This window comes from Camelus bactrianus, chromosome 6 (genome assembly GCF_048773025.1).
Source record: "Camelus bactrianus isolate YW-2024 breed Bactrian camel chromosome 6, ASM4877302v1, whole genome shotgun sequence".
NCBI classification, from domain to species: Eukaryota; Metazoa; Chordata; class Mammalia; order Artiodactyla; family Camelidae; genus Camelus; species Camelus bactrianus.
Genome location: NC_133544.1, coordinates 38,725,497 through 38,747,777, shown reverse-complemented (window position 1 = coordinate 38,747,777; position 22,281 = coordinate 38,725,497). Strand labels below are relative to the sequence as shown.

At 40.9% G+C, this 22,281-nt stretch overlaps 1 protein-coding gene and 1 long non-coding RNA gene across 8 annotated transcripts in view; one reads left to right on the top strand and one right to left on the bottom strand.

The window, feature by feature from the left end:
- The window catches only part of PELI2 (pellino E3 ubiquitin protein ligase family member 2), a 170,735-nt gene that overhangs the window by 143,358 nt on the left and 5,096 nt on the right, over positions 1–22,281 (top strand). For both annotated transcript variants that reach the window (XM_074365478.1, XM_045522047.2), the window contains exons 3-5: positions 9,100–9,201; positions 17,775–17,972; positions 19,533–19,721. In XM_074365478.1, the coding sequence (XP_074221579.1) occupies positions 9,100–9,201; positions 17,775–17,972; positions 19,533–19,721 (489 nt within the window). The remainder of the gene's footprint in view (positions 1–9,099; positions 9,202–17,774; positions 17,973–19,532; positions 19,722–22,281) is intronic.
- LOC105074608 (uncharacterized) overlaps positions 17,219–22,281 on the bottom strand; it is a 202,424-nt gene continuing 197,361 nt past the window's right edge. For all 6 annotated transcript variants that reach the window (XR_012507513.1, XR_012507515.1, XR_012507514.1 and 3 more), the window contains 5 exons: positions 21,068–22,224; positions 20,566–20,719; positions 19,351–19,698; positions 18,547–18,726; positions 17,219–17,441 (listed from right to left, as the gene is read on the bottom strand). This is a non-coding gene — a long non-coding RNA (uncharacterized LOC105074608). The remainder of the gene's footprint in view (positions 17,442–18,546; positions 18,727–19,350; positions 19,699–20,565; positions 20,720–21,067; positions 22,225–22,281) is intronic.

Here is a 22,281-nt window from a genome sequence, read left to right as displayed (position 1 = left end):
TGACATAATCTACATAGACTTGAATCTGAACCTTTCACTTGTTCAGCACTTTGTGATAAACTGGGTGGCATAGAAATACCTGGGGCATTTTTGCCCTCAGACAGCAGTGACCTTCCTGGACCTAGCACCAGCTCTTAAAGGATGACAAAACTGAAGCACAGAGCATTTAAGTAACTTGCCCAGAGCCCCACAGCCCATCATCAGTAGAGTGGGAATCTGGCCTGATCTGTACGGTTAGCTGATTGACAAACTGCCTGAATCCAAGGTTGCTTCAAAAAGACAGCATTCCTGCCCTCAAGGAGCTCTCCATCCCATTGATGTAAGTGGTAAGAGTTCCTTAGGACAGATCTCTGCAAGGCACGTGAGTGTGTCCTGCCCAACCCTCCACTGCAGCCCTGCGTCATATTCTCCGGCTTCAGAGTAATTGGGAGAGACTCCAAGTTAGAAGCATGCTCTCCTCAAACGTCCTTACCCTCTGTGCTTGCTGGATTGACTGGCCGCATCTGCCCCAGCCCCGTGCCTGCACTAGGTTCTCTGCCAAGGTTTGTGGAATAGCTCGGTGAGTGGCTCGCAGACGGGAGGGCATGGCCCAATGCCAAGTGCAGAGCCACTGCCGCTAACGGAGAGGCCTATCATTTTGACTTATTTGTTGTGCGAGCACTGTTGATTTTGATGAAATCCAAGTTAGCACTTTGTGACTTTCTAATCATAGCCGTGGTTCAGGCACTCATATGAAATACGGATCCTTGAAAAGACAGAGTATCTTAAGGAGTATGTTTATGCAAAATAAATGATGAATTCCTTTAGCCACCTCCTCTCTTTAGAAATAGCGCTCATGCATATTTTATACATAAATTGACAGGGATGGCAGAGATCTCATCTTCCCTGTAGCAATTTGAACCAGACTGATGGAGGATTTATTGCCTAATTATACTTGTCAGCCTGACATAAAAGTCATTAGTTCTGGAAAAACATGCTTTTCATACCAGGATTATCTCTAATTAATACAGTCAATATCTAATATATATTTAAAGCTAAACAGAATAGTAATCTCTAAAACCCGTGTTATGGACTACGAGGACCTGAGGAACTGACGGTGACTCCCTTGGGTCAGGAAGCAGTGCTCGTTCAGGTTAGTCTTTGAGGAGAGACAGTGCTGCGTTATGTACGTTGTTCCCTCTGCTCTGCCTACAGTAAAACCAGTGCTAGCGACACTGACTCATTCTGAGATGAATTATAAAGATAATAGCCAAAGGCTCCTGTGACACGGTTATAGTGGGTGAGTGACTGAGAGTCCAAACCTGGTGTCCAGTGTGTGGTTTTCTCGGCATCAGAATCCACTGGCCACTGACCTCAGCAGTGTCCACATGCGGTCTTCCTCTCCTTTGCTAAAGTACACGTAAAGCGAAGCTCAGCAGGATAAACGCAGACATCGTATCGAGACAACCAGCTGGCGTGAATATTTTCTTGTGCCCACTGTTCAGGCATGTGATGGATTATCAGTGGATGTCGCAGTGAGGCAGAGCCAAGCCAGAGAGCTCAGGGGGCAGCTGTCGTGTGCCCACATGTGCTGCTACCCCCTAGTCCCACCCCACCCCTGCACTGCCCCGACACCACAGTGGGCACAGTGCTCCGGGCGGTGAAACCATTCCCATGTGCTACAGAGGTCACAGCAGGCGCATTCATTGCTCATAAATATGCACATTTCTGCTACAGACATAAATACCAGAAGTTGTTTTGAACAAAGAAGGTTCCCATTCATTGGCCCCATTCAGCTCTACCCCAGCACAGATTCCAGTATTAAGTTTTTCCATACCAATAAAAATGTTGTTTCTCTAGCAGGACACCCTGTCACAGAAGGCTTGTATTTATAACCAGAAAGGCTGTGAGAGGTCGGTGTAGTTATTTTCCATTTCATCAGGTCCTTTCTACTGGTAGTTCTGCACAGTTACTTATTTAAGTTTATTTTGCATAGTAAATTGATTTGTATGATGGACTGAAATGTTAACGTCTATATTAGAATTAACAGTTAAAGTAGCTGAAAATAAACTTGCCTAAAACATGCAAAATAGTTGGCTGGGGAGCCTACTCTTACCCTACTCTGCCTCATTAAAGACGGCCGAGTTGTGGACATGGTTTTAGAAGGCTGTTGAGAACACAAGGTCGTGTGATGTTTCTTGATGGAACCCCAAAGACAAAGGGGTCACTAGCTCCGTGTTAGAGTGTACAGGACATTTCCTAGGACTGTCTCCATCTGGTGAGCTGTTGGGGCATCTCTGCTCTTCTGAGATGTCTTCTGAGATGTCTCTTTAGAAACTGCGAGACGGTGCAGTGAACAGCATCCCAGAATGCCACCAGATCCCGACACATGATGTGAAGCTCTTCAGAGCAGCTCTGTGAAAACTTGAGATTTCCCTGGAAAAGTTTCCTTCAACGTGTAAACCACATCAGGTGTCTGGCCCTCTCTTTTGAGAGGCAGAAACAACACCAATTCTGTCTGCTCACATAGAGAGAAAGTATACAGGATGCTGCCGATTTCAGAAACACATTCGTTGGATTTGCGCCCACGCTGTGTAGTGCGGGAGCAGTAACAGTAACAGTGGTCGGCACCCAGGATGTCGAGACAAGAGGGATTGTTCAACTCTTGAGTCGTTCAGTGCTAAGATATAGTACGATATAGCGAGAAAAAAGATATAGTAAGTGCATGTGAAGAAAAAGAATTTCATTTCACTTGAAACTCAGACTCACACACAAATGTTACGTCCTCTTAAGCGACGTAAGCTCTAGTTAATAAAGCAAGCCCTGCTGGTCTGCGTAATACAGGCGGTTTGCCAGAGTTGGACAGCACAGCTTCCAACGTGTCTGGTTGTTTTCTTCTCCTGTTTTTCTTCCTAGTATCTCTTCTATTCTTGCTCCAAGTTTGTAAGGACAAACAGTTGTCCATGTGACATACTTGGTCACATTTTTGGCTCCTCTGAAAAGGCTTTGAATGCTTCACAGATTCCTTTTAGATGTTCACCTATAAATACTAGTTTTAAATACTAATATAAAATTTTCTTCTCAGTTGTCCAACAACTGAAGATGGTCACAGTAAAAATACGTATTTGCTCTAACCACAGACAACCTCTTAACGTGCAGTCAGGAGCTCATGAAACTGCCACCAGAAACCCATCTCCTGTAAAAAGTCCCTTTACAAGGTCTGTGTAAAGGGACCCTGCTCCCTACACCAGTCTCGTGTCCTGGGGCATAAGTAAGGTGAACAAAGACCACTGTGACGTCTTAGTGATAAGTCACATATGACAGAAAGGATGCTCGGGTACCAATAGGTCATGAAAACTGATTGGTCCAGGTGTTTGCTTGTGTAGCTAACTACTGCATTGGTGGTTTAGCAAAAATCATTTGTCTTTGTTCATAATTTTGTGGATCAGCTGTTTGGGAAGGGCTCACGTGAGCAGTGTCTCCGACCCACGGGGTACGTGCTGGGGCAGCTGGAACTGGAGGTTCCACGTCCAGGGTGGCTCCTTCGCTCACATGTCTGGGTCTTGCTTCTCTGTGGCCTCCCTCTGCCCACGTGGCATTTCAGCCTCCAGGGCCCTCCTCGTCACTTGGGCTCCCCGTAGTGTGGTGGCCTCCGAGTAGTTAGGTGTCCTGTGTGGCAGCTCAGGACTCCACGAGCGAGTGAGGGCAGCCCGGGGGAAGCTGCCAGCCTCCAGGTCCCGTCTGTCACTTCTGCTGCATTCTGTTGGTCACACAAGTCACCAAGGGCAGCCCAGACTCAAGGGAAGATGAATTAGACTGTACCTGATAATCTCCAAAGCAGAAGTTATGGGCTGTAACGGAGCTGGTTGTAAAACTTCTTTGGGCAATAAACCCATTGTGTAATTACTGGTTTCCCCATAACTACTTTGTATTTGAGGAGAAAAAGTGGAAATCTGTGCATTATGTGTTCTACTATGTGTTTGATTTTTTGCCTTAATGCAGTAAAATCTGTGAGCGTGGCTTTGACTCACAATCAGAGTTCAGGTGTGTTGGTAATAATTAACTGTGTGTGGACAACGACAGCAAGAGTGGGCTGAGGGATGACACAGAGGTTCTAAGTACGAGTGATTGGGATGTGGCTGTGCTATTAACTGAAAGAGGAGACCCAGGAGGAGAAAAAGTTTGGGCTAAGCAGTAAACGATGCTTTAGGCTGCAAGTAACAAAATACCCAACCGAACGCTGCCTAAAAGCCCGCATTTTTCTCACAGAAGTCTGGGGCAGATAATTCCAGATTTGGTTCAACTCAGAGATGTCAGGGCCCAGTTTGCTTCCCTGAGAGTCTTTTGACCTTCCTTTCATGTTGCCTGATGGCCACCTCTGCTCCAAACATCACTTCATCATCATTCATTTCTGTTATTAACAGAGAAAGGAAAGAATCATGTCTTGATGTCTCCCATGCCAGGAGCTCCAGACCCGATTTCCCCTCGGCCTCACTACTCATGGGCTCACCTTTCTATGTGCTAACTTAAGAGGAGGCTGGGAGAACTAGTATTTTCATTTCCAGTTTTCACAGGACGCCAGCTCAGCTAGCAGGGTGAAAGGCATTAGGTAGTTAACCGTCGGTGCCTGCCACGGTGGTGAATTCCACTTTCTCTCCCTATGCGGTGATGAAGGCTCACTTAGCAGCCTTATAGAGCTTGAATTAAATGGGCTAAGTCATAACTCTCATAAATGAGTATTTTTCTAGAAACCAGTTTCTCATTGGGCTTTTTCCCTTTTACTTTGTGATTGAACACTAACCCCACTTCTTCTTAATAAATGATTAGATTCTTTTTTCTTAGACTTTGAAAAATTGATTAAAAGCTCTTTGGCTTCCGTGACTACCTGTATCCATCTCATTGTACATCTTGCAGGATTGCCTTTCTGGTGTCATTACATAGCATATATCCTTCTAAGTGCCTTTATGTATGTACACATGGGTTTATAAGAGAAAGAAGATTCTGTAGACACTGTGAACCATGTTTGTTTTAGGGTCTGGAAGCTCAGAGGACTCTCTATCATTTAGCTGAAGTTGAACCAGGACACCCAGTTCTAGCTGTCCCACCTGAATGGCGGGGAGTGGCCCCGCTGGGCTGAGCCTGCAGCACAAGTAGAGAAAACCTAAGAGAATCTAGATCTTCAGCTGGGAAGAAGCTATCCCTGCTCAGAAAGGGCCTGGTTTGGCCATCTGGGATTGCAGAATAGTGCTTAACTTCCAGGGGATAAAGTTGGAATCCTTCATTCTCTGGATCTGTAATTGTAATTGTCTAAACGGTAATTGTCCAATAGTGATATTTTTAGCCTGATAAAACCCACACATAATCAGTTTGAGCTGAGAGTGTGACTGTTGGTACCTTGGCTGGTGAAAGGGGAGGCGGGGAGGACCTGAGGAAAGATGCTCTAAGTCTTTTATATCTGTAGTAGCTTATTCACTCCTCTGAGTTTCCTGGACCGCCTGCCACGCCCTCGGTCCTGGGGGTGGAGACGGAAGACTAGACCTGCCTGTGAGGCCCTGGCAGTGCTGTGAGAGGGAGCCAGGAACCCTGCCTTCTCATCGCTCTAGAAAAGTGAATGTGGCAAATCAGTGTTGTCTTCCAGGCAAGCTGGTTGGGCTGGTTTTCCTGACCATTTCCAAGCACTTGGTCTCCAAGTCTGAGTTAGTGTTGTGAAATCATGTTACATTACAGTCACTGTGTTTGTACCGAATTCTAGCGAGTGCCAAGAGAAGGCCTTAGTCTCCTTTCTGATATTTCAGAAATAGATTTCAAAGCAACTTGGTGCCTTAGAGAAATGTTTATTTCCAAAATACCTGAAACGATCGACTCAAGTCAGTGAATCTGTAATTTACTAGAAGCTGTATTTCCAAGAGCCATATTTTAAATATTAAAATTATTGCTGAAAAATTGATACTTCTAACCCCCAAAAAGCTCACTGCCTCATATACTTGCCAAAAAGAAAGCAAAAATGGATGCCAAGCTTTAAAATCTCTTGTCTTCCCCGCGCCCCCCAATCTGGCCCCACTCTAGACTTTAATTTGCAAACAAGATCACATGATCCCTAGTTCATGTCATCAGAGGGAAGCAGAGAAATGGGCATCTCTTTATTGATTGATTTATTAAAGGAGGTTCCAGGGATTGAACCCAGGACCTCATGCATGCTGAGCATGCGCTCTACCACTGAGCTATACCCACCTCCCGTACCCCCTACTTACTTCTAAGGAGTCTGGTGGTGGCCATGGGTGGCCTGGTTTGACTGCCACCTTTTGCTCCAATTCCCAGACCTGGCTTCAATCCCAGTTTTCTGGGGCAAGCTGGTCTCCATGATTCTCCTCCCTGAGGGTGCAGCCTGTTTGGGCTCCTTACGGGATGGCCTCCTCTCCCGGCTCCGTGTTCACAGACAGAAGCCACTGCCAGGCCAGAAGCAACCTAGAGGTGGATCACTCAGATTCTGAAGCTCCTCAGCCATCCCTGCCCCTGGAGCATCCATTCCCGGCTGGCTTAGAGCCACCACCACCTCCTGGGACTTGTTTCTCCCTGTGGAATCTGTTTTCCCACTTCTCCATCTTCCCCAAATCCAGAGGCTTCCAAAACGTAGCCCTCAGTTAAGACCTGCTTAATCAAAAAGTCTCTGAAAATGTGTTTTCCTATCCCCAAAGCATTCACCTTTCCTAACCCTGGTAACCCACATTTAACCACATTTTGAAAACTGGCAGAAGTTTGAAACTAAGTTTTCTTTAAAGGAGCACAACATTCAAGGTGTCCTGGATCTGACATTCAAGGCCTCAGGGTCCCCACGCTTTCTTCCGTTTAGGGTGACTGGGCAGGGGCTGGCCAACATCTTTGTGCTCCCTGTGCTCTGGGTGGCTCTCAGGTGTGGCCCTGGGCTTGCTCTCCCTATAAATAGTCTTTCTCATGCTTACAACATTCTGGGTCTAGAAAACACTCTATAAGAATTGGGCCCTGGAACAACTTGGGGCCTGTAAAACGGCTATTTCCGGGGCTTCCCAGAGTGGCAGGGAAGTACATGGGACCCTGGCCCAGGGCTGTGCTAGGTCGTGGGGGGAGCACAGTGTCTTTCTGGGGCATTGATTTCCCAGGAAACTTGGAAGAAATGTTCAAATGTTAAAACTACCAGCATGTTAAGGAGTAGAATACAAAATTTATAGTAATTTCAAGGTAAGCTGTTTTAAGCATGAGAAACACCACTTCAGGGCTGCTTTCCCAGACGCCTGTCTCGAGGGGTTCAGGTAACTCTTCTAAGCTAAGGCAACTTTGGTGGAAATTTGAGAAACATTTTACTTAAGAAAGTATCATCCTACAAAAATGTGTAACTCTTTTAAAGGTGTTCTGCTATGGCATTTGTTAACTCCTTTTTTTGCATATAATTGGCAAACTACAGGCATTTATTTTTAATTTAAGTATAATTGATTTACAATGATGTCTTAGTTTCTGGTGTACAGCATAGTGACTCAGACATTCTCATTTTATGTGTTGTGTGTGCCAAGAAAGTTGTGTTTGAGTTGATGTACTTGTAAATGGAAACCTTTTAAATGCAATAGATACTTTTTAAGGATCCCTAAAATAAGTTATTGGTTTTGTTAAGTCTGAGTTTAATAAAATTATTTTTAAGTGGACTTTTTCTGTAACTATAAGGATAAATAAACATCCACTCAGCTTAAATTGGAAATAGTTTTTATTAATTTGACTTGAAAAAAAAAAGTCACATCGATACCAGTGATGTGATGTAGTGAATTTATGTCACTCAGACCAATTTAATATTTAAGATTATATTTGTTACTGGAGTTGAGTAGTCTAAGAAGTATTTTTTTTAAAGATTCCTTATCACATTAAATATATAAACTATTATTAAGGCATGTATAATAGAACATCAGTTCAATCATGAAGTTCCTGAGGACACATGGTTAAATATCCATGAAATTAACTTTAAACTTTAAAGTTGATTTGGAATATACTATTTATTACTCTAAGCAATGACACTAGTCAAATGTAAATATTCAGAGTACATGTTCATTAACTTGCTGTATATGTCCAGCTACTTTCTTCAGCTTCATCTGGTGTGATCACTCAATAAATGTTTAATAGATAGGCATATTAAAGTTTTATTTATTATATTTAATGTAAAAAAGTGGAAGTGAAGATAATTTAAGATAAAGTAGAATGGAGAAAATGCAATTGAAATACTTTGGAGTATAATTTAAATAAACTTCCTTGTTAATTTGGAAATTTAACAGTATGTGACCACAACTTACGATGTGTTCAAATACATCATTATGGTGGAAATAACATTTATAGTATTTTCCCTACGTGATAGAGAATATAATCAGAGTAAAGGAATCATTGGGAAAAAAGTAAATATTCTGCAAAAACTTTTATATAATAAAGTACTATTTTGGAATATCATATTATCAGCTTCTGGGTTCTTTGAAAAAGAGTAGTACCTTTAGTCTAAAAATAGAGAAGATAAAACTAACCTAGATACCTTAATAATTCAATAAATATCCAGGTTAAGCAACTGCTTATACAAGATTTAAATAAGATGTAGAAAAAAGTATAAGTGATTATCACTGACTAAAATAGTACTTTATTATATAGACATTTTTTGTAGAATGTTTACTTTTTTCCCAATGATTACTTTATTCTGATTATAATCTTTATCAGATAGGAAAAAATACTATAAATGTTATTGACTTACGTGTTTCGTTGTGAAATAAATGAAGAAATTTTAAATCATATTGGTCTGAAAATTCTATCACTGAGTTAAGGTAACATGGAGAAAGTAGTTTTTTCTAGGTCAAGCCTTGCAAACTAGTAAATTACCTTTGAATTGACTCAAGTGAAATACTGTTCATATTAAGGATGAGTATTTAGTAATCCCAGTATTGTGACTGTTGGCTCCTCTGTAATTCAGGGCATAAAGCAGGGACAGGTTCTGACCATTAGAAACTGCTGGCTTGTGTTGGGTTTTGCTGGTAGAGTGATGTCTCTTAACTACAAATAGAATTGTGGTTAGTTGTTGAAATGAAGTTCTAATGGGTTTTTATCTTTTTATTGCATTATTAGGCTATCAGCTGCAAAGGTCAACACAGCATATCGTACACTCTGTCGAGGAATCAGACTGTGGTGGTCGAGTACACACATGATAAAGATACAGATATGTTTCAGGTAACAGCTTTCTTTTCTTCATGGAAATTTTTAGCATGTTTTTCCTTCAGTTCTCTATTTTGATATGTAGTCAGAACTTCTAACATAGTAATGTTTGGTGATGTCCAAGGGGAAAGAGGTGAAGATAATATAAAAATTATTCCTGTTTGGTTCTTGAAAGACTAAGAAAACAATTCTAAAATTGCACAAAGAAATTATAAAGGCTTCATTTCAGATCTCCGTGCAATAAAAAGACTTTAAGAACGAGAATAAAAATTTTTTCTAGCCAGCCACATTTAAAAGCCAACATGTTCAAAATATTTCCTAAATAACACCTGAACAGAGGACATCAAAACCACAATTACAGGCCTTTAAAAAATAACTGTGGGGACATTGAAGAGCATAACTCACGAGATGTGACTGATGTCGAACTAGAAGAAAATATAAAAACTTAAGGGCTTTTTTTTTATTTGAAAGGAAGGAAGAAACTCACAGAACTAGACACTTACCTCAAAAGGCTCTTTTTAAAAAATGACAATTAGAAAATAGAGGAGAGGCTCAGGAAGAGTGTTAGTGGGATGTAATGAAAAGTTGAGAAAAACATCAAAAGAAAGCAGAAAGAAGGAAATGATAAAAGGAAAAAAGTCATCAGTTAATTTAAAAAGAAAATTAATACTATACCCAACATTTGGTACTTTAAAACAACAGAAAATTAAAATTAAGGCTAATAAGGAAAAAAGCAAACACAGACTGAACCAAGAGGCTTTGCATTTATGCATGGAGAGTTAAATTTATTAAATAAATGATGTTTAAGCAAGTATCAAAAAAGTATCATAGATACTAACATCTGAAAGGGGGTATAAATTGTTCTTAAAAAGAAGAAAATATGCTCAGCGTCACTTATAAGAACAAAAATGTGAACTCACATCCCACAGAGATACCATTTTTCACTTACTGGCAAAAATCCAAAAGGTTTTGTCAGAGGTGTGGCGAGGCAGACTCTCCTCCCTCCTATAAACTAGTCTGACCTCTGTGGGGCAGTGATTTGGAAATACCTGTGAAAAAATACACAGTGCTTACGCTCTTTGACTCAGCTCTTTTCTTTCTAAAGCTTTTCTCTTCATAAGAGACTTTGCTCAGAGAGACCCCCACAGACATGCACAATGGCATTTTTACCAAGTTATTACTCGAAGCATGGTTCAGTAGCAAAAGATTGCAAACAACCTAAATGTCCTTTAGGAGGGAATTAGTTAAGCAAACTTCTGGTACAGCCACATAGTGGAGGCCTCCAAGGCTGTACAGTGAAACAAGAGAAAGCTCTATGGCAGTCAGGAACAGCGCTCCAAACATATTTAATGAATTAAAATTAATATGATCAAATATATTGAGCCATTGACAGCATTATATTCAGTTAAGTTTACTTAATGTTAATAAACTAAATAATGTTATTAAACATATTATTTTTTTCTTTTTTTAACATTTTTTATTGATTTATAATCATTTTACAATGTGACTGATGTATATAATATAGTTATATTTAATATGTTTTTATATTTTATTATTGTATGTTAAATTCATATAGTTTTATTATATGTTAAATTAGTATAGTTCAGTGATTCAAATAATGCTTATATTAATTAAAAGTCTCCAGGAGGGTAAACAAGACATTATTAATAAAGCAGTTGTTTTTGTGGGGAAGAGAACTGCGCAGGGTGATGTCCAGAGAAGTATTTCAGGCTTTTTGATTTTTGAACCTTGTGAATGTGTTAGCCATTTAACAAAACGAAATGAAGCAATTCTAGATAGGTATGTACCTAGATACACAGAGAGACAAATAGAGGGGTTAGGTGAGTCACAGTCAGATACAGACGTCGTCACTCAAGTGCCAGTTTGAGTTAAGACATAGCATATTTAGACAATTTATTAACACTGATTTTACTCTTTATGCCATTCCATTTTCCAGCATTCTAAATATTTTTTCTCATTCTTCCAAAGAAAATCTCTTCCTACATAAGTATCTGTGTATACTTCCCTGTTGGTATTTTTATGGAATTTTATAATAATTGTTTTTAATACTTTCAATGTTATACATCTTGAACATATAAGATTTCTTACTAATGTTTTACACAGATGGAAGAGTCTCAGTACTAACACATGAACTGAGAAAGTTTTACAGTTGTCGGTAGGACCTTTTTCTTTAACCGCTTACAATTACTGCACAAGTAGTTTCATTACTAGCCTTCAGTGCCATGTTGTGACAGAAGTGGTGTATCTTCTCTGTTGCAGTCACCTTCTACGCACATCGTTCACTTTCTTCTCATCTCAGCACAGGCAGAATGAATTAAAGATTTAGCTGGATTTTTTTTCAGCTTCCCAGTAGTTAGGTTTTTTTTTTAACTTACTGTGTTAAGGACACTTGGCATGAGATCTGTCCTCATGACAGATTTCTACGGGAGCAATATAGTATTTTAACTATAGGTACAATGTTGTACAGCAGCTCTCTAGGACTTACTCATCTTGCGTAACTGAAATTTTATACCTGTTGAATGACATGTCCCATGTCCCCTCCCCTCAGCCCCTGGCAACCACCATTCTACTCTGTTTCTGTGAGTCTGGCTGTTTTAGATACCTCATATAGTTGGATTTGTCCTTCTGTGACTGGCTTATTTCACTTGGCACAACGTCCTGCTGTTCATCCATGCTGTTCGGTGTCTTGGCTGTTGTGGTGAATAATGCTGCAGTGACCGTGGGCGGCAGAGACCTCTTCAGGATCCTGATTTCGGTTCTTTTGGATAAATACCCTGAAGTAGTTTTGCTGGGTCACATGGTAGTTGTGTTTTTCAATTTTTGAGTACCCTCCATACTGTCAGGAACTTCTGAGTGCTTTATGCATGCTTCCCATTTCATCACACAGATTATTAAAAGACTCGAGATTTAATAAAATTAATAAATTTTTACTGCTTCATCAAAAGCATATTTAAGTGAAATTGGCATCCTTTTTTTTTTTAACTGCAAGTGCAGAGCAGTGAGGAATACAATGACTGTAAGTATGGTTTGGTGCCACTGCTTTGATTCCTGCTAAAGCACATCATTGCTTTATGACCATCAGAGCAAATGTCAGCACAGTGGAAAAGGCATATGGCATCCTCATATTGTGAAGCCAATTTCGGTTTTTATGGTCCTGGTCCCTTAAATAGGTCTCGAGGACCCTCAGAGGTTCATGGACCACACTGAGAAATACTGATTTTCACTAAACTAACCTCTTCATTTTATAACTGAGAAATTTGAGTCCTCTTTAAATAAGGCATGGTAATTCAACAAGAGTTTATAGATTTATTAAGAAAACATAACCTATTTGTTATTTTTACTAAAATAATTGGATTCCTTTTGCAGATTAACTGCACATATTGGAGGATTAATGTCATATCACTCGAAGCAGAGTAAACTCTTAGAAGGCCCTGAAAAATCAAGCTTTTTTAATTTGTTTTCCTCCTTTTAACAAGTTGATATGTCTAAAACCTACAACTGACACAGAATCACTGAGCAGAAAGCACGGGAGCGTTCGTGTTTCTCGAATGTGGGCCTTGGTGTTGAGGGCTGTTCCTTTTAGCTGTCACCCATTAACATGGTTCCTGGGTTAGCTGAGCACTTAGAAGCAGGATGCCAAAACGTACCCAGAAAGGGCCTGTGTTGCGTTTCCCACGGTGAAATTAGATAATATGCTCAGAACTGAAAAATATTATTTGAGAAAAGTCAAAACTAGATCTGAATTTAAGAGATGGATTAAGAGTGACAGAGTTTGAGTTAACAGAATACTATCTCAGTAATTAATTATTTTCTAGAATAGGGGTACATAAAGAAAGGAACAAGGAAAAAGCATAGGTATTGAGAAAGTAAAATGTAAAAAGAAAACAGTTTAGGAAAGGCATCAGATGTCTCACAGAGCCCCTACGGGGAAGTGCGATGCCAGAGACAGTCTGATCACAGGGGTGAGGAAACTGGCCAGGTCTCGAAGCTAGTACGCATGGTCATTTCCCTGCCCTGCTTTCTCAGTTTCATGTTCTTCAAACCTAGGTGCTGCAAGCCTCATGTTTTGTTTTTTTTTCTTTTTTTCTTTGGTTGGTTGGTTTATAGCCATTTTAGATGGTAACATTTAATTAGCATCTACTTAGTTGAGAAAAATGTAGACTGTCTAGATTTTTTTCAATAGTTATTAACACATTGTACTGTGTGTGTGTGTGTGTGTGTGTGTGTGTGTGTGTGTAGCTACCAGGATTCAAGCTCACTGTCATAACCCTCAATTCATCAGTTTCATTTCTTGAGCACCTACTCTGTGTCAGATACTCACCTATTTACTGGAGGCAGACAGCTAGGGCTTTCCTTTCACAGAGCCTACGTTCTAGAGGAGGCAAGGACACCACATATAATAGGCAAGCATCACAGGAGTGCCAAGGCCCCAAGGCAGGAGCAGAGCGCAGGTGGAGGGACGTGAAACAAGATGAACTGAGAGTCCGGCAGAGGCCAGGACAGTAAGGGGCCTTCAGGCCAAGTAAAGAATTTGAGTTTTATTCTAGGAGTCTTGGGGATACTATTGGAGGATTTTAAGCAAGGGAGAGAGATAATCCAATTTATATTTTGTTACATCTCCAACTGCAGTCTAGAGAATAATGTAGGAGCAAGTGTGGAATCAGTGAGACTAGTTTGGAGGCCAAGGCAATGCAATCCAAGCAGGAGCTGATGGTAACCGGAACTAAGGGGGGGAAACGTGGACGGACTGAAGATGTTTTGAAGGTAGAGTTGACAGAATTTACGCCAGGTTCAACATGGTGTGGAAAAAAGTAAAGAATCGAGGATGATTCTTGGGTATTGATTTTTAGCTCAAACTGGATGCCAGTCACTGACATAGGGAACCTAGGAGGTGAAGAAGGATCCAGGTTCTGAGACATGTTACATTTGAGATGCTACTAAGTATGGATGGATGTCTGGTAAGACACCCATGTGGGGATTGGGTGTGTTGGTCTGAAGCTGAGGGAGAGATCAGGGCTTGGGGGCTAGTAAGTGGGATTTGATGAGATTCTCTAGGGAGAGAACAGCAAGAGAAGGGAGGGGGGCTGTTTACTGTCTAGCTGGGAAGGGTTCCATTATTTTAATGCCAGGTGCAGAGGTACCAGGATAGCCCTGCTGAGAGCAGCTGTGTCGAGTGGGTTAGGAGTGGTTAAGGGGATGGGGTAGGGAAGCAGGGTGGTAACTAGTGACAGGTTTTTCAAGCAGTATTGCCACTAAATGAATCAGAGAAATGGGGCTATAATTTGAGGGTTGCCTTCAGGTAAAGAAAAACACTTTCAAAGCTGAGAGACTCATCTACAACAGTGCTGTTCAAACTGCCCAGCAGAGGAGTGAAGTGTCTGCTCCCAGTGCAGGATGAGAGGAGTACGGAACTTGAGAAGAAGGCACTTGGAAGCTTGCGTGGCAGTTTGGCATTCCTGAAACATCCGAGCAGATGATTTTTCTAATACTTTTTTTATTATATTTTTAAAAGATATTAATGACAAGTTGAAGTTTACAGAACAAACCAAAAAACTGGTCCTTTACCCTGCACAGAATTTGAGAAGCTCCAGGATGTTTGATAGCCGATGACATGATCCAGGATGGAGAGAAATTGATGATTCAGGAGAGAGGGGGGCCAGTATCAGGAGCACACTCCTTGGGAAGGGGGCGGTGTTGAGACCTCAAGCACCCGAAGGGAGACTGGGCCTGCGTGGAGCAGCAGTGTTTCGTCCTTGTTGTAGGAGGGAAGTCAGAAGGTAAGGTAACAGATGCGGGGATATGGGCAGGATTGGTCCAGGAAAGGTGACAGGGGCCCTTCCAGATGCTTCTGTGCCATGTTACCTGTGCTGACTTTGACAACCAGGTAATCCCGAACTTGTCTCATGTATGTGCCCAGTTGAAAGTGCTGAATGATGCTGTACATGTGCATATCCATCAGTAGTAGGGAGCAGAATTCTCCCTATGGCTACTGTGTGACTATCAGCACCATATGAGCATCAGATGAAATTCAGATAAATTTGGATGGTTTACATGACTGTCCTTAAAATAACGCAGAGTTGATCCAATAGTCAAAAGAAAGGACAGACTCTAAGTCTTGTCACATCAGGTGTTTTTCCTTCAGGAAAGTTGCTTCTCTTTGGCAAAAGCAGCATGAGGTTCGTGTCCTGAAGTACAGAAATATACCAGCACTCTACAGGTTAGATTAAGTGGAAGTGAATTGATAAACAAATCGTATATGACCAGTCAGGTAAGTATCATGACTTGACACAATTGATCCTAACAGTATGTTCCAGTTGGAATAAAATGCCATGTTTTACAGGCAGTTTCAGTTAATGCATCACGACATTAATTTAATACATTTGTATGCAATCAAAATGGCCTTTCTTGGAGTAATCCCTGTAGACAAGGAGCAGTTGTGTGGCGTTCTACTGGAGCGTGGTTTTCACTTTGAGGTTTTTACAGAACTTGAAAAGTCTTTGCTCTCTTCCACGGTGGTGACAGAAATTAGATCAGAGATTGTGTCTTTGTGGGAGCACTGGGCTTTGTGTGGTGACTGGGCAACTTTAGAACTTTTCACATTTTACTACTGAGCTTCATTGGAATAGAGGTTCGGGACAGATTTGGTCCTGAGTTTGGAGTCTTGTATGTTTTCCTGTATTTGTGGAATATTTTGCAGTGTATTTGTTACTTTGTAATTGAAAAAAATGTTTTAAAGTGAAGTAAGTCAAACAGAGAAAGACATATGCTGTGTAATCTCACTTACATGTAGAATCTTTTAAAAGAAAATTCAAGATCATGAAAACAGAGACTAGAATGGTAGTTACCAGGGGCAGGGGGAATGGGGAGCTGTTGATCAAACAGTACAAACGTCCAGCTGTAAGACAAATGAGTTCTGGGGTTGCAATGCCCAGCATGGTGACTGTAGTTAATAATACTGTAACATATACTTGAAAGTAGCTGAGAGAGTAGCTTTAAAAAAAAGGCTTAAAAAAATATTAGAGCAGTCCAACTCAGTATAGCTTCTGAGCTACACGCCAAGCTTTTAAATGAATCTAGCAGAGGGAAGATTCTGCAACTTTAGAAATATGAACCGCATGGTATGATTTTATAATATCTCTAATTTAGATTTTATGTTGCATTTTTAACAAGTTTTCTAAACCTGAAATGCATATATGTTCAGGCAATACGCAACTATTCAAGGTGATAAGTTTCACTGAACTCAGTGGTTTAGTTTACTCCAGGTACATTTCATTAGGACAAAAACTTAAGGGTTGTAAAAAATAAGAGAAAATAGATGTCTGTTGGTTTAACAGAACTAATCTATGCATGGAATGTGTATGTGAGATTTACAAAAGAAATTTAGTAATACTGTTCCAGGAAGCAGGCAGACCTAAACAATACAAGATATATATGTATTTATATATTTATATTTATTATACCTTTATTCATTTGGATAAAAATACTATTACATTGCTTATGTTTAAGATAGACTTTTGAGATTAGGGTAAAGATACCTGGGAAATTGAGTTTCGGGGCCTTTTATGACTCATCTAGGGGCTCTGTGTGTTCCTTCCACTGACAGCTTCAGAACCAAAGTCGCTGTTGTTAGGACATTAAATCATATTTAACAAGAAATGATTAATTTACGTATAAATTAATTTAAGAAGTCTCTTTGGCATATATAACATTTACCACTGTTTTCCAATTAGAGATTAGACGTTTTAATGTTTTGTCTTGAGGATTTCCTTATTTGCAAACTCTTGAGGATTTCCTTATTTGCAAACAAATACTTCCCAGTCCACAGGACACGGCAGTACCTATCTTATTTAGATTTATTGACTATGAAAAGCCTTGTTAGAACTCTAAGGTCATGCTCATGAAATATATTTTTTCTGGCAGCATTTAAACTTACCAAGGAAAGAAAACCAATAAAGTATTACTAACAGCTTTTTAGACTTTCCCAAAAGTTCTTTAAAAATCCAAAATTGAAATGTTAAGCCCAGCTTTTTAAACCTTTGGGCTGACTTGTGTAGCCTTTTACACCACTGTCATGTGCACTGGGTCGCTCTGTCTGGGCTGGGGCTGTCCTTGTTCCGTGTTGTGAGGCTGGTGGAGTCACTTAGTAGGGAAAACCAGTCCCTGGTGCTGGGTAAGAATGGGGGAAATAATTCTTTTGTTTGCTGGCTTCCTTTAAAATCTCGCTTTTTTTCTACCTAAAAATACAAAAAACAAAACAAAACAAAAAAAGTGATTTGCTGTGGAAGTAGTTAAGTAATGTTTCTACTTGATCCAAGATACACCTCTTTGGGATGAGATCTATTTTTTTCCAGAAAAGAAAATTGAGCTTTTCTCTTAATATTTAAAATCTGATGGTTGGTTACCATAATATTTCCCTTAAACAAGAAAGGAACAGAACTGAAGATTTTTCCATTAAATTCTGACCTTCATAATGGAGATAATGAATGTTAAAAGGATCCTGAACACTTGTTTTATGTGAACAAAATATATTTTTCAAGTGAATCATGAGTATAATTTGGTTTATTTAGGTGGGCAGATCGACAGAAAGCCCTATTGACTTCGTCGTTACAGACACAATTTCTGGCAGTCAGAACAATGACGAAGCCCAAATTACACAAAGCACCATATCCAGGTTTGCCTGCAGGATAGTCTGTGACAGGAATGAACCTTACACAGCACGAATATTTGCAGCCGGATTTGACTCTTCCAAAAACATATTTCTTGGAGTAAGTACTATTAATAAGTATGTTATTTCTAGAAAAACACCTGTTATCATATATAACATTTAACTGTGGCCAAAAAAATTTGCTCTGCACAGTACTTCTGGCTAGATTTTGAGATTTTAGTTTTCAGATGGACAGCTTGAAAAGCTGTTACTAAAGTCTGAAAGGAATTATCTATCATTACTTGTTCTTTGTTATAGCTGCTATATTAATTATAATGTATAATATTACTTTTAAAAGTATATATATTAACATATATAATGTATTTATGGTAGATTTAAGGGGGTTTATTTCAGAAGGGAAAAAAACAGATCTAGATAATTGAGGTTCAGAAGAAAATGTTCATTCATTTGTTCAAAAAACTTAGTGTTTGCTCTTTTCCATTTTGGGTGTTATAAATGTGACATCACAGAGAACAAAACAGATTAAAAGTCTCTGCCTTCATAGGATTTCCATGTAAATAAAACCCCAAAGTTTTAGTGAATATCCAGTTTAGTCCCTATTTGAGTCAGGATATTTTTGCAGGGGGAAAAAAAACCCACAACTCGAAATGGTCTAAACGGTAATAAAAACATACCATCCTGTGTTACAGGAAGTGCCAAGGAAGGCCAGCAGCAGGGTGGCTGGTGTGGTGGTTCACGACATCTAGGAAGCCAGGTTCACTCTGTCTTGCCCTCTGCTTCTGGGCACATCACCTGCCTCAGACAAGGTCTTGGTGTGGGTGAGCTGGTTCCTGCGTTTAGCGTGACCACTTCAGCTGAAAAGGAGGCAGCAAAGGCAGTTTATTCTCCTTTTAAAGAGCAGAACAAAGAACCCTTTCCATGAAGCCTCCCCGAAGCCTTGCTCAGGGCTCATTGGCCAGAACTCAGTCACATGCCCACCCCTGAACCAGTCATTGGCAAGGGGTCTAGGATGCTCATCACTGGCTTATCCTAATCAGATTTACCCCTGAGTCATGGGAACAATATCTGGCTCTGTCCCCAGGGAAGAAATCTCTGTGGCCAGGCGTCCGAGAGGCTCTTTCCTGCCATCACGTCCTGCTGCTTGTGCCCGCCACCCTTGATGACACAAACACTGATTCGTATGAAAACAAAACAGTGGCCACAACTTGTTGGCTTAAACATATAAAATTTCCAAATATATTAAGAAAATTTTTTTCCTCTTCCTACTAGTACTTCCCTGCTGAGTTCACATAAAGCATTTTTAGATAATAGGATGAAAGCCCTGCACAGACAGAACTGAAGAATACATACTAGACTCCTGAAAGCACCTGGGGCAGGGTGGGGTTAAAAAAAGAACCTCTGAGTGAGAGGCCCAGGCCTCAGGTTTTGTTTTTTAAGTGCCCGAGATAAATACGTATATCCAGCAATAAATCACTTACCCATTTTTGCCTTTCTTTCATTGTCAGATTCATTGCATATTTTACCCGTCTGATATTATTAGCTTTAAGTAGGAAATGAAAATTCCTCAGTTGCCTCTTCTCTGCCCCTATCCAATATTTTAAAGAGATTCCAGAATCCCTTCGTGTTGAACATAATAACCTTGCACAATTTTTCTCTCCAGGAAAAGGCAGCAAAATGGAAAAACCCCGATGGCCACATGGATGGGCTCACGACAAATGGCGTCCTGGTGATGCATCCCAGAGGGGGCTTCACAGAGGAGTCCCAGCCCGGCATCTGGCGCGAGATCTCCGTCTGTGGGGACGTGTACACCTTGCGAGAGACCAGGTCTGCGCAGCAGAGGGGAAAGCTGGTGAGTGGACTTCACTCTACAAAAAGCTGTCATTTTCCTCCCCTGAAATTCAGAACCTGTGCACTGGTCCAGGGGCTGCTGGGAATGGGAGTTCTCTGAGAGGGAAAGGGGCTTATTTCCTGTCATGGTTATTTTCTTCCACCATGGGCAAAGCTTAGTCTTTTGCTCCTAACTTCCTTAAGTGCATGATCTTATATACTCCCCCACAGAATTCTGCTGAAGTTCACTTCAGGAAGAATTAAGCTTATTTTTAGTGTAAAACTTCACTCATTTAGTCTTGGATTGCTTAGGATTTTTCTAATTAGTGAAAATTATGAATTACAGAATTATTTACTAGACTTCCTGGAACTAAAAGATAATTAAGTTAGCCTTTTTTTTTTTCTTGAGATCGTATTTAGAAATTAATTCATAATCCCCTATGTAATTCACCAAAGTCATAGTTACAGCTTTTTAGTTGAAATAGTTCATACAGTACATTGGACCTGGCATGTAATATTTTTCCTATAAACATTACTGCTTCTCCCAAATGCCCTAAAACTGTTGTGTTTTTAACCTTTCTTCTAAGGACAATAATTATAATACCTTAAATGGGAAGCTTTGGCTTTTGATCTTGCTGTAGCTGTGGGGCACAGCACTAAAAGGTTCCTAATAAAATTTCCACTCCAGTACTTTTAATTAATTGTTAGGTAGAAGCTAGAACAAGAGAGAATAATTTTTTTTTCCCCAAACCACCATAGGAAAAAATATAAGGAATAGAGGATGTGGGCTAGTGTTTTTCGGAGAGAAGGATGATAACCAGGTATTTCTCAGCTGGAAAAGGAAGATGGGGAACTGTCTTACTAACCTGGTTTGCTCTTCTCTGCTGGATGTTTGCTTTTAGGGAATTGTTATTTTTATGTCTAGTTGGCACTGTCGTTCAGCTCCAGGCACAGCCTCTGCATTTTAGGATAAAGCCCAGTCTTGAAGCATCAGGGCTGAGTCAATATGAGACGTATTTTCTAAGAAAGGCCAAGCAAATTCAATAAGTTTTGTTAAAACAGTTTTCAAGAGATTGTAAATAGGGAAGAGAATAACTTTTTGGTTTTGATCATAGGGTAATTTTTCCACAAAACCGACCTAGGTTGGGCCTCATAACTAATCTTTATAACAGTAAAACGTCAACATACTTTTGCTGGGCGCAGGTGCTGTATTCACATTTTAGACATTAGCTCATTTAATCTGCACAGCAGCCTCACCGGGGAAGTGGAATTTTCCCCATTTTGTGGATGAGGAAGGTATGGCACGGAGACGTTGAGTATGTCCAGTCACAGAATCAGAAAGCAGCTGCAGGTGGGATTGCAACTCACGTGCTCCTGTCTGAGGGTCTGAATGTGGTACCATTTTGTTGGGAGTCACGCCTGGCTCTCGCCATCACCAGAGTGTTGCCTCCGTGGGCAGGGAGGTCTGTCCAGGAGGGCACATCACAGGATGAGTTTCTTGCCAACTCTGGTTCACATCTTTTGCTCCCAGATAGAGAAGCACATAGAAATGACAGTAAGAGGGAAAACGGGTTAGAGCTACTGTTTGAACACCGCTTACCAGCTCTGTGGGAGAACTGACCTCTGTGCCTGGCTTCACACCCATGTAACTAATAATGCTAGTCCGTATCCTTTGGGACTATTGTAAGAAATAAGTCAGGACTGGAGCATGTTGTACACAGAACAGTCCATAATTGGTTGCCATGACTAAGCAGGAGCTAGGAGCTGGGAATCCAGCAGTGAACAGGATGCCCAAAGCTCTGCCCTTGGATTGTAAAGTCTGGAAAAGGTCAAAGGTGAGGCAACAAATCATTAGGATAAGACTGTTTACCGAGAACTGCCCTATAGGAAAGATAAAGTTTGTTCAACAGCATGACCACCACCAAACTCCAGTTTCTTCCCACACCAGAATTCTTTACACATAGCTACCTGTGGGGATGAGACCTCCTCTGAGGATCACCTGTCAGGAAGGGAAGGGAGCCTCTGGACACCTGACGGAAGGGGAGACCAGGAGGTGCTTGGTGTGGCCGAGGGGCAGGGAGGGAGCTGCAGCAGACTTAAAAGGCTATTCAAAAGGGGTCACCATGTTTTTCCTGTACAGTATTACAGTTTATCAGTTTGCTAGGTTTTTAACTTTTCTACTGGGAAAGGACTGCTTTTGTCATTAAAGGACAACTTCCAGGTGGAATACCATCCAAGAGAGCCCTGAGTGATGAGTGGGAGTTGGTCAGGCCCGAGGGGCAGACTAGGGGCAGGTGAGCCATGGCAGAGAATTCTAGGCGGAGGTCACTCACGCGCATGCCCATGGGCAGTTCAGATGGTGCACGTAGAGCAAGGAGCACAGTGGTCAGGTTCCTTCGGGCCATGTCTAATTGTGCTTCTCGTCAGCTGTTAATCAGTCTTGAAAGCACTTGGTGCATAGCACAGCCACCCTTTTAAATGATGTTCCGAAGCTAGCAGTGAATGCTTCTGCTCCTGCTCCAGACCTTAGGAATGCCAGATAAATAGTGGAGTAAGTGAAGATCAGGGACCCCAGGAGATGC